General features: G+C 39.1%; 1 protein-coding gene across 1 annotated transcript; it reads left to right on the top strand.

Annotated features, from left to right (window-relative positions):
- The first annotated feature begins 3,947 nt into the window (after positions 1–3,947).
- GCNT3 (glucosaminyl (N-acetyl) transferase 3, mucin type) lies at positions 3,948–7,933 on the top strand. Its single transcript, XM_007479504.3, has one exon. It carries the CDS (start codon positions 4,188–4,190, stop codon positions 5,505–5,507), a length of 1,320 nt encoding a protein of 439 aa, XP_007479566.2. The 5' UTR covers positions 3,948–4,187; the 3' UTR covers positions 5,508–7,933.
- The last annotated feature ends 10,704 nt before the right edge of the window (positions 7,934–18,637 follow it).

The raw sequence follows: 18,637 nt of genomic DNA on the forward strand, positions 1-18,637 counted from the left end.
GTCTCTTGGCTTGGCTTTCATTTCACTGAGCTACCTAGCTTCCTCCCTCCTTCTTCATTTTTACGGAGGAAGAATCTGTAAAAAGGCTGTGGTTAAAAGTGTTGCTCAAAATAAAACAAATAAAAAGTAACATAACTTGTTCAGGTCCTCTCATCCCCGGAAACATTCTTTCCAAGGATGACCCTTGTCAACATGGAATCTAGGAACCCCAAACTTGTGGTCTAGTGGGATCTGATGAACCCCAAGTTTCAAGACTACCTTATAGGTTGGAGACCCCAAAGCTTGTCCTTGTTCCCTGTTCCCATGGGAATCTACCCTGAAGGAAATCCCAGGCTAGGAGTTTCAGGCTGAGTGAGGGACACTTAGCGGAACAGACAATCCACTTCAGGTGGGAGCTAAACCCAATCCTAAATCGAGTGACTCTTTGTGTCAGTCTCACAAGCTGAAGGTCCCAAATTCGATCCTCGGAAGGAGGGGTGTGATATACTGGGAAAAGGCTTCTGGGAACGAAGAGTCACTTGACTTCTGACTGGGTTTAGCTCCCACCTGAAGTGGATTACCTGTTCCCCTAAATGTCCCTCACTCAGCCTGAAACTGCTAGCCTGGGATTCCCTTCAGGGTAGATTCCCATGAGAACAGGGAACAAGTACAAGCTTTGGGGTCTTCAACCTATAAGCTAGTCCTAAAACTTGGGGTTCATCAGATCCCACTAGGCTACAAATTTGGGATTCCTAGATTCCATGTTGACACCCTTTAGCCTCTGTGCCTCAGTTTCCTAATTCAGTAGAATGAGGATAATATTTCAAGTGCCTTTCTCCTAGGTTTACAACTTCAGAAAGCCATAGAAATATGAGTTGAACATAGTAGATACAGTATTTGTGGAATATTTACTTTGTATTGTGAACTTACTTGTACCTTTGTCATTTTTTGCCCTCAGTAGTGTAAGCTTCTTTTTATTTATTTATTATTATTCTTTGTGAGTGTAAGCTTCTTAAGGGTAGGTTTTATTTTTGGTTTTGACTTTATGGCTTGCAGTTCAGCACAATGAGACTCTTAAATTTTGGTTATGAAACTGATTAAGTTAATGGATGGAAAGAGATGACCTATCCTTTTTTTTTAACACCCTGAAGCATTTCATTAGTGATTGCCATTATTATTCAAAAGGAACCAACAGTTATCTTGATTGCATGAAGGGAAAAATTCTGCAAAGATATTAGAGATAATTGAGAATGATTACTTGCCTATTCTTCCAAAGTACTTGAAAAAAAAATTTTTTTTTTGCATTAGATCAAAACAAGTCAATGTTGACAAGGTACTAAAGTGAGAACACTATTGTCAATTGTTTTTAAATGATCCGTTTAAAACCTGTCAGAGGGTTTTTGTTTATTTTATTTTTACTGGTTTTTTATTGGTTCTGTGGGTTCAAGTCAGGAGTTTGAGCCTGGTTTGAGACCGTTTAAAAACCTGATCATTTTCAATCTTAGAGTTTTTCTTACTTATCGACCAGACCTTTGATCATTTCCCACCAGAGGAAGCACTTCTCAGTGGCCTCCCAGATCCCAGTTCTTCCTTCCAACCAAAAACAGCAAAGGACACAGAAATACCCAACCCAGCCATCTCTGCCCCTTGTCAGGAACTGTGTGGACAAGTGTTGGAATTTCTTAGAAAATCTGGCTTATGGAACTTTGACTTTCCAAGAAAACAAAGAAAAAAGGGAAATTTCTCGGGATCCAAGTCAAACTCAGGTAGGAAGCCTTCTCACAAAGTGTTTTTGTTTGTTTGCCTTGATTTACTTAGTCTTTTACTTTCAGATATTGGCAAGAAAGTGTTTTGAAAGAAGTTAAAAACTATGTTTCTCTAAATATAATATTTTTTTCTCATTGTATCAGGCAGATAAGCCATGTCTTTTTAAGAACTATTTTTTTCTGCCTATTAAGTCTAATAAAGTGGGGCACAAAATAGAAAAGGTTAAAAAAAACTGCAATCTAACAAATTAAAGACTAAAAGGAGGTATGTGGAAATCATAGTTAAAATCATTGTTATATTTCAGTCTCATCGAGGAAATTATACAACAGATATAGAAAGAATAGAATGAAATAGTATGAAGAAACTTGCTATTCACGTCCTGGAAGGAATCACAGATTCAAGGTACAGAAGGAGACACATTCTGGGGCATGGATTTATTTTGCTTAATTACACTTTTTTGTTATAAAATTTGTATTTTTTATGAGTGGGGTTTTTATTTGGGGGGGGAGGGTGCTGCTGCTGGAGTTATAATTGTAAAAAAAATGTCATTAAAGTATTTTTCAAAATAGATGGAAGTTCAATAGGAAACAGACACAGGCCTGTAAAGTGTTCAATTTGTTATGCACTTTTGCATAATAGAGATCCACAATTTCATATATGACATTTTCTGTTCTTTGAATATGAATGTTTCTTCTTTTTTGGTGTTTAAAGTTCATAACCAGAAAAATATAAATTTTTTTTAAAAGGTTGACTGAATTTATTCATGTGCTTTGGATAATTACACATAGTTTTTGACAAACAACTAGACTGGCCACAGTTTTGGGGGGAAATGCTGAAACAAATTCAGAACCTCTTTTCTATTTAGCAACTCCCACATGGTAAGAGTGAAAATGATTAAGAAATCTACAAGGCTCTGGGTGACCTGCTTTTCCAGTGACTGGGTTGAGAGGCAGAGGGGAGGGGAGGAAGTATACTAGGAATCAGTTGAAAATCCTGAGGACTTTTTTGTTGTTGTTGTTGTTTTTAACCCTTACCTGCTGTTGTAGAATCTAACTAAGAACTAAGTATCAGTTCCAAGGTAGAAGAGAGGCAAGGGCTAGGCAATTGGGGTTAAGTGACTTACCTACAGTCTCACAGAAGGCAAATTTGAATCCAGGACCCCTATCTCCAGGCATAATATTATCCATTGAGACACTTAGCTTCCCGAAAGACCTTTTTGCTCTGGAGAAATGGATGGAGAATCAAAAAGCAAAACAGGGTGAGAGGTTCCTGTGGAAAGAGTTAGGCTCTGGGAGGGTGAGTTCATTCTGGATGGAGTGGCTAAGATCACAGATTTTGAGAAATCCTTGGAGGCAGCTCCAAAGTGGGTGGGAGCTGAGAAGGGAATCTTTAGCTTGTTTGGAGTGGCAACTACAATATGATCTTTAGGGATAAGTCTCCCCCATGGAGTGTCTTCTGATAGTCAACAGGGTCTTGAGCTTGGGTGTCTCCTTTGCCCCCAAATTTTCCCTTACAAAATGAAATTTGGAGAACTTGCTTCACTCAAGATTTTGTTTATTTAGGGGAAGAACAACAAAAAAAAGAACTAAACTAAAAGGATATTTAGTTTACCAGCTCATTATTATTGTCCTAATAACATTGTACTGTGGCCTCAACACTTGTCTATAAAAGGGGCATTAAATCTTGCTGAGGACATAATAATAAATGAGACTACCCAGATGTGAGGATCCTGATCATGGTGACAATCCTAAAAATGGGCCTGTGTGTCCGCAATGCTGAGGGCATCTCTGATCTACAGGCTATACTTATGTAGTTAATATGGGTGTCTGAGCTTATGACAACTTACCACATTACTTCAATGACTGAAGAAAAAACTGGCGGCAACTAGTGTTTGTCAGAAAAATATATTTCATTCAAATATTTTAAGAATCAGATAATTAAAGGCTATTTGAAATGAGCATTCTGATATCAAAAAAAAACAAAAAACAACTGAGGAATATCTTTCAAAAACAAAGGAATACAGTTCCTTGGGCTTTGCCTGCCTGATTTACCTGAAACGCTAGATTATAGATAAGACTGGACTATGCAGTAGAAGAGGGAGGAGGGAGAGAAGAGTGAAAAATGAAGGGTGGGGACTTCCTCTTACTAATTACATTTATACCTCACTGAGCAAACCAGATCTGGCATTTCTTCACTTTCTGTCTCCCAAAGCAGATAGATTGCCCAGGCTTCTACTTCCAGCCTGTGTAAATGCTTCACACCCAGCCTGTTATCAAATAACTATGAAACTTGCTCTGAGCTTGTCGGTCAACAAGAGGAAAATTAAGAAGAAAAATATCCCTGATGCTGGATGTTTGGAATAAGATTTGTGCTCTGACAGTCTGGTAGTTATTAATTTGTGCTTTAAGCAATTTCTACCTTCTGAAGACTTCATTTTTTCCATGATGAATTTGAAGAAAACATGGTTCTGCCAGAAACAGTATCTGTGTGTTTTTGGAAGTCTCATGATCCTGGCCACAGCTGTTCTGAAACTGTCCAACAACTGGGAATGTGACTTCAGTGACTTGGGGGTGGAATCCTTGGACCTGTGGAAAAAATCCTGCAAGGATGAGCTCTATCAGTCCCTGAAGCTGTCACCCATCAACTCCATCAACTGTTCTCGGATCACCAGAGGGGACCCTGATGCCCTGGCTCAGGCAGCCTTGATAAAGCTAGAGAAAAAGGCAGAAAGGAAACCTTTGACGGAGGCGCAGTATCTCAACATGACTCAGGACTGTGCTCACTTCAGGGTCAATCGGAGGTTCTTTCAGTTTCCATTAAGCAAGGAGGAGAAGGACTATCCCATTGCGTACTCAATGGTGATTCATGAGAAGATTGAAAACTTTGAGAGGCTTCTGAGGGCTCTGTATGCTCCACAGAACATCTACTGTGTCCATGTAGATAAGAAGTCTCCAGAAGCCTTCAAGGAGGCTGTCGGAGCCATTACATCATGCTTCCCAAATGTCTTTGTGGCCAAAAACCTGGTCCAAGTGGTGTATGCATCCTGGTCTAGAGTACAAGCAGATATGAATTGCATGGAGGAGTTGCTCAACAGTTCTGTGCCCTGGAGATACCTGGTGAATACCTGTGGTACTGATTTTCCCATAAAGACAAATGCTGAGATAGTGAGATCTCTTAAGGTGTTGAATGGGAAGAACAGCATGGAATCAGAGATACCCACCACGTACAAAAAAATCCGCTGGCAATATCGTTATGAGGTCAAGGATACGATATTCCGGACCCGAAAGATAAAGCCCCCACCACCCCATGGCTTGCCCATGTTCACAGGGAATGCCTATTTTGTGGCTTCCCGAGACTTTATCCAACACCTCTTTAAGAACCCCAGAGCTCAAAAGCTCATTGAGTGGGTGAAGGATACCTATAGCCCCGATGAACATCTCTGGGCCACTCTCCATAGGATGCCCTGGATGCCTGGCTCCGTGCCGTATCATGAAAAGTACCATACCTCTGACCTGAATGCCATTGCCCGCTTTGTGAAGTGGCAAGGCATTGATGGGGATGTCAGAAAGGGGGCCCCCTATCCCCACTGTACTGGGATCTACCAGCGGGGTGTCTGTGTGTTTGGGGCTGGAGACCTACACTTCATGCTTCAAAGTCACCATCTGCTGGCCAACAAGTTTGACCCGAAGATAGATGACAGTGCACTCCAGTGCTTGGAGGAATATCTGCGGCATAAAGCCATTTACGGGAGGGAAATCTGAGAGAGAGAGCTTGGCCCCCTTTGAGTAACTCAGCCAAGCCCATAAGATGTCTCTGCAGAGAAATGGAACTTTGAGCTTTTGCGGCACCCCCAAAGAGGAGAGATTTCTTCTTTTTGGACCAGCATTTAGACTTGATGGTAAGCAGGCTCAAGAGGTGATTTCAGCCACTTATGTTATTCCATATGCACAGTTTGGTAAAGAACAGAATTGGGGGTAGGAACAGAATGCTCGAGTTACTCTCTTTGGGATGTTCTCACCCAGTTGGTCCCCAAGGGGGTGATATTCTCATGGACAACATATTTCTTGGGTTACCTGACTCGCTTTAGAGAGAACTTGGAGGGAGATCCTGGGGAGCCATCAGTTACATCAGCTTGGAATTGTGAAAAAAGCACTAGATCACTGGAATAGAGACTTAATTGTAACACTTAATTGTTCTGTAACTGCTTAGAAATGACGCTGGCTCTGAGCCCCACATTCAGGAGCTGTGAAATGGGGATAATAATGCTACCTACCTCTGAGGGATATTGTGAGCCAAGTGTTTTGGAAAGTGTAGAAAGCCATGTAAATGTTTGTCATCATTCCATGATAGCATGTGATTTGTACGCTTTGAAAGGATAGCCCTTCTGGGAAATCTTATTCCTTCCCAAACTCCAGGCTAGGGGGTCCTCAGAGAGGGGAGGGAATGGACAACTAGACCCAGCCTGTGGTCAGTGTTTCTCTAGCTCATTATTTTGTCACTTTTCACCCAGAGAAAGCATTCCCTGATGCCCCTGTCTCGTAAGCTATCAGTCCGAGAGAAGATAAAAGAAGCAAAGACAAGATCAGTTTGAAAGAATTGCCCTCTAGTAAGACTTGGGGATTTATGGTACAAACCTTTCATTGCAGCCAGGCCAGGTGGACAAGCACTTTGGGAGAGGTCAAGAGAAAGCTCAGCCCATTCTTTGGGGGTTGAGGTGCCCACCTGGCACTTTTCTATGTGTTTACAGGACTAGATGTATAGATTTACTCTAAATGGGAAAGAAGAGAAGGTATTATACCGTCTCTCCTTGGAGAAACACTGCTGGATTTCTTAAGCAGAATTTGAAAGTTTATTATCTAAGTTGATCTTTTAAACCATAGCCTATTTATTTTGGTGAGTGGCTAGAATGCTGCTCATCACCTGGTGAATCACCTTTCTCATGTGGAGACAATACTGTACATATATTTATTTTTAAGTCACCCAGAGAAATAATTTATTTTTCTCCCTGAAGTTTCAGATCATATGAAAAGCTGTATTGAATTTCAGTCCTGTCTCTGACACTTATTACCGATGGAACTCGTCAATTCACTTAACGTAGTTGGTCTCAATTTCCTCTTCTGAAATAGGGAGGGAAATAACAGCTCCTACCCCACAGGGTTGTTGTGGGGATCAAATGGGATAATATATTTAATCACCTTACAAATTTCAAAGTACAATATATACATATTAATTATTGTTAATTCTGGTAAAAGCCAGGCTGCTGGAGAATAATATTAATGTTGTCTTTGTTTACAGATATATCTGCCCTCTTATACAGTCAATTATTCCAAAAACTTGTGTATGTTTTAAAAATTGAATGACACATTCTTATTTTTTCTCATCATACTTTTATTTTTACTTTGAGATAATTTTCAATTAGGATCAGCACCTGACTCTTTAGCTTTAAGTTTCTCTACCTTCCCATTCATGTACATCCTAATCCTGTCCCTTCAGTTTTCCCACCACCCCAATCTTCCATTAAATGGTTCTGCCAAGACTATTCCCTATCAAAAGTAACTGTGCATCAAAGCCTTTTGTAATGGGTATGATTGCAATATTGCCCTTCCTTCACCCTCCTCCACGCTAAGAATTAGAATTTGGAATCAGAAAGACCTAATTTGAAGTCCTGTTTTTGACATACCTTGGCAGTATGATCTGGTGAAGTCATTTATCTTCTCAGGGTTCCAGGTAGCTCCTTAGACTACAAATTATAGAGTCCAAATTAGGTAGAGGGAGTTTCCTTGCTGGGACCTCCCTATGTCAGTCAAACTAAAATCTCAGTCAAAAAAATAAAAAAATAAAAATGTATAATGGGTATTTTAAGCTGGGATCTACCTAGACAAAGATGACAGCTTTCTCAAGCAGAGTGGTCATGGACTTCAAGGACATGGACTCCATGGCATACTACCAGATCTAAAATCAGAAAACCTGAGCAGAATTCCATCTCTGATATATTACTAGGTTCTAAAGCCCTGGGCCACCCCACACCCCTCTTTTTGGCAAAGGTCCAGGTTTGATGCTGTCGGTGTACAATGTACTGCATAACTTGAAAATTTTTATGTGGAATAAGCTAGACTTGTTCATGTCATTTACATTTTAATATTTTTCAATAAAAAATAAGAAAAAAACATTGAAATGTTACTTGGAGTCATTTTCAGGGAATGAGATTTTTTAAAAAAATCCTTACCTTCCATTTTAGAATCAATACTGTGTATTGGCTCCAAAGCAGAAGAGTGGTAAGAGCTAGATAATGAGGGTTAAGTGACTTGCCCAGGGTCACACAGCTGGGAAATGTCTGAGTCCAGATTTGAATCTAGGACCTCCTGTCTCTAGGGCTGGCTCTCAATCCACTGAGCTACACAGCTGCCCCCAGGGAACAGGATTTTTTAAATGAGCCCAAACGAAGAAAATGTGGTAGAACAGAAATGACCATTTTCATATAGATGGCTTCCCACTCTAGATATCCAATCCAGCCCTAATTTCATTCCCATCATTAACTGCCTACGTGGACATCTCTACTTAGATGTATAATCTGTATTTCAAATTTAGCCTATCCAAAACCAGAATTCATTATTGTCTTTTGCACCAACCCCCAACCCAATTCTTTCTCTAAACTTCCTATTTCTATGGAGGGTACCACCATTCATCTCATCATCCACATTCATGATTTCAGTCATCCTTGACCAGTGATGCCTCCCTTACCCTCCCTATCCCATCCATTGACTTGTCCAATCTACTTCCACAATCTACCTTCTGTCTGTTCCTTCATCACCTCTTGCTGAACTATTATAATAACTTTCAAATTGGTCTCCCTGCTTTTCTCTTCTCTCCAACCTCACTGAGCTAGCTACCCATTTGCTCCTGGTATAGATCTATTAATCTCTTCTTTGCATTGGGGGGAGAGGGAGTTAGACTGTCACTATTTTAGGATTATTCATAATAAATTCTATATTCAATATATAATCTGGGTCTACATGACCTTGGTAAATCACCTGATCTTTTATAGGATGGAACCCTTTCAGGAAAATCAGGATTAAAATCAAGCAAGTGAAAGCATTTCAGAAATATATAAATCGCTTTTACAGAGGTGAAGGTAGGTTGTAGGGGATCTACCAAGTGGGCATTGCATTGGCTGTTAAAGGACACAATTAAAAAAGAGCACTTATTAAACCTCTATTATATTCCAGATAGCGTACAACCTAGAGAGGAGAGGGCAGCCAGGGAGTCATGGTCAGATGTGTCAGATGCTGCTGAGAAGTCAAGAAGAGTGAAGACTTTGGCAATTACAAAATTATTGATAATTTTGGAGAGAACAGTCCCAGCTGAGTGATGAGGATGGAAGTCAGATTGCAAAGAGCTTAGAAGAGAGAAAACAGCCAAATTTTCTTAAATTGAAATGTTAATATTTAAAATTAAAATGTCAATAGATAACGTGTGTGCCCAGGGTCATAGGACTAGCACTTTTCAGGGAGGGATTTAAACTCAGAACTTACTGATCCCAGATCCAGCCCTCACTCTCCTTTTATGGGGCAGCTTGTTAACAGAGTGGATAGAATGCAAGACTTGATCCGACTTTGGACTTAGACAAATCACTTGACCTCTAGACAAATCATTTGACTTCAATTGAGCCTCAATTTCCTCATCTATAAAATGGGGATAATAATAGCATCTACCTCAAAGAATCATTGTTGTGAAGATCAAATAAAATAACACGGGAAGTGCTTTGCAAAACTTAAAAGTGCTCCAGAAATGTTAACTATTATTATTTCAGACCTATTCTCCAATCTAGATGTTTAAAGAAATGCTTGATGAGCAGAATTATATAATATTTCTGTATCAGCATTGTCAAACACCTAGCTCATATTCTCAATGTGTTTAAGAGATCTTACTATTTATTTAATCAATGAACCCATGGCCTTTTCTTCCTGTACACCATATCTTTTCTTTACTCTCTTTTCTCTTACAGCATTCTGATAAACAAATCAAAGAGTGACCATGTGGTTTTCTCCATTATGACCTGTGGACCATTTCGTATCATGACCATGATTTCATTCATGACTCCTTTCAGAGTAATCTTGAACTCTGTATTTTTTTCTGATAGCAAAAGCAATAAAAGATGAAAAGAAAAAGTGTCCAGCCAGAAATACTGGATGGAAGTAGGTTAGTATAAGGAATATTGGATGGAAATAGGGTGCCATAGTGAAGAGAACACTGGACTTGGAGCCAAGAGGACTCATTCCTTCATGAGTTCATATCTGACCTCAGGCACTTACTAGCTGTCACTGAACCCTGTTTACCTCAGTTTCCCCATCTGTAAGACAAGGGGAAGAAGGATGTGACAAACTCCTCCAGTGTCTTTGCCAAGAAAACCTCAAGGACATGACTAAAAAATGACTGAACAAAAAGACTAACATAAAGTGAAGGCCTGGAACTCACAGAGCTAGGTTTTAAAAACACAACTCCAAATTGGGTACATCTGATTGGATCAATCTGCTGGGTTACTGGGTCTGCATACTATAGTCCATTGTTCTTCTACTTAAAAGAAGAGAAGGAGGGCAGCTGGGTGGGGTGGATGGAGAGCCAGGCTCAGAGATGAGAGATCCTGGGTTCAAATATGGCCTCAGACCCCTCCACGCTGTGTGACCCTGGGCAAGTGGCTTAGCCCCCATTGCTTAGCCCTTCCTGCTCTTCTGCTTTAGAACCAAGATGGAATTGTGAAACTAGGCTTCACTCTCCCCCTGGTCTATTTTTAGCTAATCAAATAAAGAACTTAAAGTACCCCTACTTGATACTAAGTAAGTGGCTGTCACTTTCAGGGAGAAGCTTGGTGCCTTTCACAGTTTTATATCGTTTCTCAAAAATAATCCAAATGACAGTCACTTACTTAGTGTCAACTAGGGGTACTTTAAGTTCTTGATTTGATAAGCTAAAAATAGACCAGGGGAGAGTTAATCCTGGCTTCACAGAAGGTAAGGGTTTTTAAAAAAAAAGAGGAGGGCAGGGTTTTATGAGAAATTCATCGATGCAGAATTCCATTGGGATTATTTGGTTGACCTTTCACATCTTTGCTTTTATGTAATTTGACAATATCACAGATTACTTAGCCTATGAGTAAGTCCATTGCAATGTTTACATACACTGCACCCCTAGAAAACTACAGTAACCTAGAGGAGGGCCACCTGGGTGGGAAAGGACCTTGAATCCAGGACTAGACTGGAGGAATGGGGGATGTTCAGCCTGGAGAGAAAAGTTGTCAGAGGATGGAAGAACTAGACAGGCTTGGTTTGCCCAGGTGGGCACAACAAGAAGACTGCAACGAGGCAAATTTTGCTAACTGGAATGACTCAGGAATGTCTCATTCCCTTTTAGTCTCAGTCTGGAGCCCCAGGGTCACTTCTGGTCTCTTACACTCCAGTAGTGCAAAGGACACTCCCTCTGTGTCTTCTCATCCCACATGACCCATTTTCCCCTACTATAAACTGTTCACAAATGGTCCACCAACATAATATCATTGATCATTGGTATGAAATAAGCTTTTATTTATGGGAGAAGCTTGGTGTCTTTCATAGTTTCATATAGTTCCTCAAAAATAATCCAATCCACTGTCCTCTTCCTATTCAATTCTGCATCCTCTAACTTTATTGTCTAACTATTGTCTTGCCAATTTGTGCGCATATACAACAACTTACCATACAAGAAATCTCTGGATTTTAAAAGGCAATGCTTGTGGGCAGGTAGGTGGCTCAGTGGATTGAGAGCCAGCCCTAAAGACAAGAGGTCCTGAGGTCAAGTCTGGCCTCAATAGATACTTCCCAGCTGTGTGACCCTGGGCAAGTCATTTAACCCCCATTGCCCAGCCCTTATCACTCTTTTGCCCTGGAACCAAAACTCAGAATTGATTCTAAGATAGAAGGTTGGGGTTTTAAAAAATGTATTTGGAAAAAATTTAGCAAAATAAATAAAAATACAATAGAATATTATGTTAATATTATGTATGTTTCCCTAAGTCAATTTTTACAGCCTGTAGAGATCCTTAGTCATGGTTTGGTTCCCCTTCCTTGCATTTGAGTTTGACAGCACTGTCCTGGGACCACTGGAAGAATATTGGTATTTAAAAAAGGGCCATGGGGGCAACTAGGTGGCTCAGGAAAGCCAGGTCTAGAGAAGAAAGTCCTGGGTTCCAATCTAACCTCAGACACTTCATACCTATATGACCCTGGGCAACTCACTGAGTCACTTAGCTGCCTCCTGGGCTATATATATATATATATATATATATATATATATATATATATATATATATATATATATATATAAATTAAAAAAAAATATATATATAATATATAAAATTATTTAAAACCCTTATCTTCTGTCTTAGAATAAATACTGTGTATTGGTTCCAAGGCAGAAGAATGGTAAGGGTTAGGCAATGGGGGTTAAGTGACTTGCCCAGGGTCACACAGCTGAGAAGTGTTTGAGGTCAGATTTGAACCTAGGACCTCCCATTTCTAGGTCTGGCTCTCAATACACTGAACTACGCAGCTGCCCCCTCCTGGGCTATATTTTGTTGTTCAGACATTTCAATCACATCTGTCTTCTTACGACTCCATTTTTTTGTTTGTTTGTTTGTTTTTGGCAAGGATCCTGGTGTGGTTTGCCACTTCCTTCTCCAGCTTATTTTACAGATAGGGAAACTGAAGCAAACAGGGTTAAAGTGAGTTGCCCAGGGTCACACAGCTAGTAAGTGTCTGTGGTCAGATTCAAACTTTGGGCTTCTTGACTCTAAGCCTGGCACTCTTACCACTCAGTATCTCTGCCAAGAAAACTCCCCAAAATGGGGCATCAAAGAGATGGACAGAACTGAATGGTGACAAACCTATAAGAACTGAATGGCTCATTGCAGGCTGTTTATATGCCTTTATAGGAAAAGAGATTTAGATCTGGAAGGATATTAACGCTCACCTAGTCTGACCTTTTCATTATACTGATGAGGATACCTGAAGCTCAGAAAAGTTTATCAACTAGCCCAAGATCACAAGGCAGGTTTGGGAATTCGACCAATGTCTTCGACCTCTTCCACCTCCCCGAAAAGACAGGTCATGTGACATAGGCTGTACATATATTATCATATAATATATATTTACATGTTTGTCATGTTGTAAAACAAGGCACATATTACTTAAACTAGAGACAAATTCACGGAGGAAATAAAGTGAAGGATGGTATGCTTCAATCTGCGTTTGAACTCTGTTTATTCTTTCTATGGTGGTGGATGTTATTTTTTGTCCCTTGGAGTTATCCTGGATCCTTGCCTGGCTGATAATAGTTAAGTCATTCAAGGTTGATTATCATAAATTATTGTTGCTTCTGCCTACAATGTTCTCCTGGTTTTGCTCACTTCATTTTGCACCATTTTGTATCTTTCTGGGTTTTTTTATGATCATTTTTTTTGGCATTTCTCATGGCACTTTCATTATGATCATATACCAGAACTTGTTCATTCATTCCCCATGAAGGAATGAGCAACATCCCTTCAGTTTCCAGTTCTTTGCCACCACAAAAAGAGCTACTATAAATATTTTTGTACATTTTACTACCTTATTAGGTTCTTCTGAAAAGCACGGGGTTCTATGTCTAATGGTTTCCAAATCCTCAGGTGTAAATAATTTATGAGTTTTAACCTCATACACTTTATCTTGTGTCACTACAGGAATATCCCTTAGAGGAAGCAACAATGCTTGGTTTTTATTGCATTCTGCATCTTCCCTTTCCAATATAGATAATTTCTTAATTTTTCCTTTATTATTTTCCTTATTTATATCATTATCTTTTAAATCATTCATAATATCATTGTTTAAAATCATCCTCTCTTTCAGACATAACTCCATTGCCTCAATTTTATATTTCATTATCATTATCATCTCTTTCACCTCAGAATCTTTGGTTATCCATAAAACAATTGCTCTCAATCTATAACCAACACCAAAAAACAAGAATTTACATTTATACAATACAAGTAAACATAAACACATCAATGGTAAATAAGCTAACACAATTCTTATAGCCAAAGAGATCACTGATTCCCTTCACTCATATCCTAAAACAATATAACAACAATGGGGAAACAGGGTAAAAATCCCATAAGGGATATCTAGGAAACAATCCCATAGAAAATACAACACATTTGCCATGTCACCTGACATGATCATATGTGTGTACATAAAGTTGTTATGCAACACAGGATATATGCTATTGTTATTAATAACAAACACCAAAGAACAGAACAATAACAAAAATGGTTTCCTAACTCATGTACTATTGGCCTTTGGGCTATTTAAAAATTAAATCCCCCTCAGTGTCCACAGTCAGAGTTCCCTGACAATCAGGAGCAAGCCATATCAGTACCTTGGAGAACAACCAGGTACTAAGAGGGCAATGGAATGTTGGTAGCTGGTCCAACTGTCAATCTACTAATCTGTTTTTCTCTGGCTCAAGTCAATTACTTTGCAGGTTTGTCCTACCTGGCTCACCAAATTTTATAGGTGGATTAAAAGAAGGTTTAGAGAGAAAAGCAGCCTCTTCCTCCTCCAGGGTCCACCAACTGTCTCCAGCAACTGCCTCTGTGTTCAGTACCAGTTCCTGGGAGTTCTGAGTGGAATGTTGATTTGCTGCATCTTTTGCATTCAGCTTGCCTTGATTAAATTCTTTATTACACTCTTCTCCATTCATCCCAAATCAAAATATAAATAAACACCAGCATCTGATTTTCCCTAGAAACCCATTCTTTCTAAAGCCCAGAAAGCATGTTTTCCTATTCTGTCCTAAATGAGAAAGATACTTTCCCTCCAAATTCTTTCTTCTTAGGATCTAAGAAGGGTCTACTTCTTGACTACATTCTCCCCATTCTATATATTTGAGAACTGAAGCCTTTGTCAGACTAGCTATAAAGATTTTTTCCCAGTTTGCTGTTTGCCTTTTAATCTTAGTTGCATTGATTTTGTTTGTGCAAACCCTTTTTAATTTAATGTAGTCAAAGTTGCCTATTTTATATTTCATAATGTTTTCTATGTCTTTTTTGGACATACATTCTTCCCTTATCCATAAGTCTGACAGGTAAACTATTTTGTGGTAACCTAATTTGTTATGGTATCATACTTTATTTCTAAATCATGTATTCATTTTGACTTTACCTTGGTATATGGTGTGAGGCTTTGGACTATGTTTCTACCACATTGTACATAGTTTATATGGTTAAGTTCTTGAAGTGTGAATTGTCAACAATGCTTTTGTTTGATCCTGCTATGAACCCTCCTGAATCTAATGTACCTAACTTGGGAGCTGCCATAGTTTTTCCAGCAGTTTTTGTCCAATTATGAGTTATTCCAAAAGCTTGGAATTTGGGATTCTTCTTGTTTTTAAGGAGAAAAAATTGAGGTTAGGGATTGTGAGTTTCATGATGTTATATGCTAGCTCTGAAGTTTCTAGTTTTGTGCTTTGTAATTTCAATAGCTGCCTAGGCTTTCATCTCATCTTTGCCACTAGTAAGATGTATGAACTTGGCCACATCACTTATCCTTTTGGTGTCATGATGTCCCCATACATAACTATAATTGAATAATTTTGAAAATCCCTTCTGCCTATGAAAGGGCTATTATTTCTGAGTTTCTTGTAGGAGGGGTAAGACACTGATAAATTAGATAACCACAAATATGTTCTTCCTTGTCATTTTAGACACTTTTATTTGACAGCTCCTGAGTCAACACATCAGGTTCAGGGCTTATACCAGGATCAAATAATAGCATTGTTGACAATTCACACTTCAAGAGCTTAATCATAAAATGTTTGTCCAATGAGAGTCAGTCCCAGGTTCTAGTCCTGTGGGTCTCTGCATGAAGGTTATGGTGTGTCTACTCAGGGCATGGCCATTGGTTTACATTACTGTTGTTGCTGCCAGACTATTAAATTGAATGAAGGGGCAGCTGGGTGGCTCAGTGGATTCAGAGCCAGGTCTAGAGATAGGAGGTTCTGGGTTCAAATGTGGCCTCAGACCCTTCCTACCTGTGTGACCCTGGGAAAGTCACTTAACGCCCATTGCCTAGTCCTTACTCTTCTTCTGCTCTAGAACCAACACAAAGTAGTGATTCTAATATGGAAGGTAAGGTTTTAAAAAATAAATTAATTAAATGATAGGAAATTTAATATAGAATTTCCCTTATTTTGGACCTATGCTCCAATGAGTTTTCTTTATTTTTGCCTTGTTTGTCAATCCAAAGAAAGCAAAATTGTGCTTTACGAAGCAGATTTCTAGGTGAGAACTTTTATATGAGAACAGTATTTCTCTGGAATCATCCGATTGAGGTTCTATATTATTATTTGGAATTCTGGGGCATTTTGAGTTATTCTCAAGTCATTGAAAAGAAAAACCCAACTCTTCTAGTGGCTTGACCAGCATCATAATCACATCAGTGGGGAAGTGGAGGAAACTCAGAAGCTTCTGAGTCCTGCTCTAGTATTTTAGGAAACAAAAGGCACTCCCAAACTAACTTCTTAAAAAAAATTATTTATTTATTTAGAATATTTTTCTATGGTTACATGATTCATTATTGTTCTTACCCCTTTTCCCTCCCCCCTCTTGAAGCAGACAAGCAATTCCACTGGGTTATACATGTATCATTGTTCAAAATCTATTTCCGTATTATTACTATTTGCAATAGAGTGATCATTTAAAGTCAATATCCTAACCATATCCCCATCAAACCATGTGATCTATCATGTTTTTCTTCTGCATTTCTGTTCCCACAGTTCTTTCTCTGGATGTGGATAGCGTTCTTTCTCATAAGTTACTCTGGATTGTCCTGGGTCATTGCTTTCCTGCTAGTAGAAAAATCTGTTAAATATAATTGTGCCACAGTGCCTTATTATACTTTGTGTACAATGTCCTCCTGGTTCTGTTCCTTTTGCTCTGCATCAATTCCTGAAGGGCATCCCCTCATTTTCCAATTTTTTGCCACCACAAAGAGTGAGACTATGTTTTTGTATAATAATTTTTCCTTATTATCTCTTTGGGGTACAAACCTAATAGTGGTATGGTTGGAACAAAGAGCAGTCTTTTAAAGCCCATGGGGCATAGTTTCAAATTGCCTTCCAGAATGGATGGATTAATTCACCACTCGACCATCAGTGTATTATTGTCCTAATTTTGCCATAATCCCTCCAATATTTATCACTTTCCTTTGTTGCCATAGTGGCCAGTCTGCTATGTGTGAGATGGTACCTCAGCATTTGTTTTTATTTGCATTTCTTTAATCAGGAGGGATTTAGAACACTTTCATGTGCTTATTGATAGTTTGATTTCTTCATCTGAGAACTGCCTATTCGTATCTCTTAACTATTTGTTGAATGGGGAATGCTTGATTTTTTGTAAATTTGACTTATTTCTTTATATATTTGGGAAAGTAAGCCTTTGTCAGAGAGTTTTGTTATAAATGTTTTTTCCAGTCTGTTGCATTCCTTTTAATTTTGGTTGCATTGGTTTTGTTTGTACAAAATCTTTTTAATTTGATATAATCAAAGTCCTTCATTTTACATTTTGTAATATTCTCTATCTCTTGCTTGGTCTTAAATTCCTTCTTTTCCCACAGATCTAACAGGTATACTAGTCTATGTTTACTTAATTTATTTATGATTTCCCTCTTTATATTTAAGTCATTTACCGATTTTGAATTTATCTTGGTATAGGGTGTAAGATGTTGATCTAAACCTAATTTTTCCCATAGTGTTTTCCAATTTTCCCAGCCGTTTTTGTCAAATAGCAAGTTCTTATCCCACAAGCTGGAGTCTTGGGGTTTATCGAACACTAGCTTGCTGAGATCATTTACCCCTAGTCTATTCCATTGATCCACCCTTCTGTCTCTTAGCCAGTTTTCCATAACCATATTGCCAAACTAGCTTTTTATTAGGAGGAAGCAGATGACACCCCTCTCTAGCAATGGAGAGAGACCTTGGAGGTGAGCAGCAGTGTGGAGTCAAAGAATTAAGGTTTACCTCCCACTTCAAATCTTTCCCTATTTTGATCCATTCTGTTTTCAAAATGATTTTTTTTTTATTAAAAACCCTTACCTTCTGTCTTGGAGTCAATACTGTGTATTGGCTCCAAGGCAGAAGAGTGGTAAGGGCTAGGTAATAGGGGTCAAGTGACTTGCCCAGGGTCACACGGCTAGGAAGTGGCTGAGGCCAGATTTGAACCTAGGACCTCCCATCTCTAGGCCTGGCTCTCCATCCACTGAGCTACCCAGCTGCCCCCTCAAAATGATTTTTGCAAAATGTAGTTCTGACCTTGTCGTTCTTCCCCTCTTCAACAAATTCATATTAGCTTTCTCCTCTTACTTCCAAATCTCTGGCTTTTAAAGTTAAGTTTCCTAGTTAAGTAGGTCTTATACCATAAAATTCTTTTCATGTAATTTGTAATCCAGTGACATTGCCCTCCTTTTCATCATTCACACAAGACACGCCATCACCTGCCTGCATTTCCATTGGCTGTCATCCATACCTGAACCCTCTCCCTCATTATCCCTGCCTCCTGGCTTCCTTCAAGTCTTAGTTGAGACGCCACTTTTTGTAAAAAGTCTTTCCTGCTTCATCTTTCCTTCTGAGGTTATCTCCAAGTTATCTTGTCTATATCCTTTGTCCTCATAGTTATTTACATATTGCCATTCCCATTTGATTGTGATCTCCTTGAGAGCTGGGACTATTTTTGCCTTTCTTTGTGTTTCCCATGTGCTTACACAAAGTCCCTGACATATAGCAGGAGTTTGAGAATTGCCTGTTGACTTGACTCATCTTCCATTCTTTC

The sequence above is a fragment of the Monodelphis domestica genome, chromosome 1, assembly GCF_027887165.1.
Source record: "Monodelphis domestica isolate mMonDom1 chromosome 1, mMonDom1.pri, whole genome shotgun sequence".
NCBI lineage: Eukaryota > Metazoa > Chordata > Mammalia > Didelphimorphia > Didelphidae > Monodelphis > Monodelphis domestica.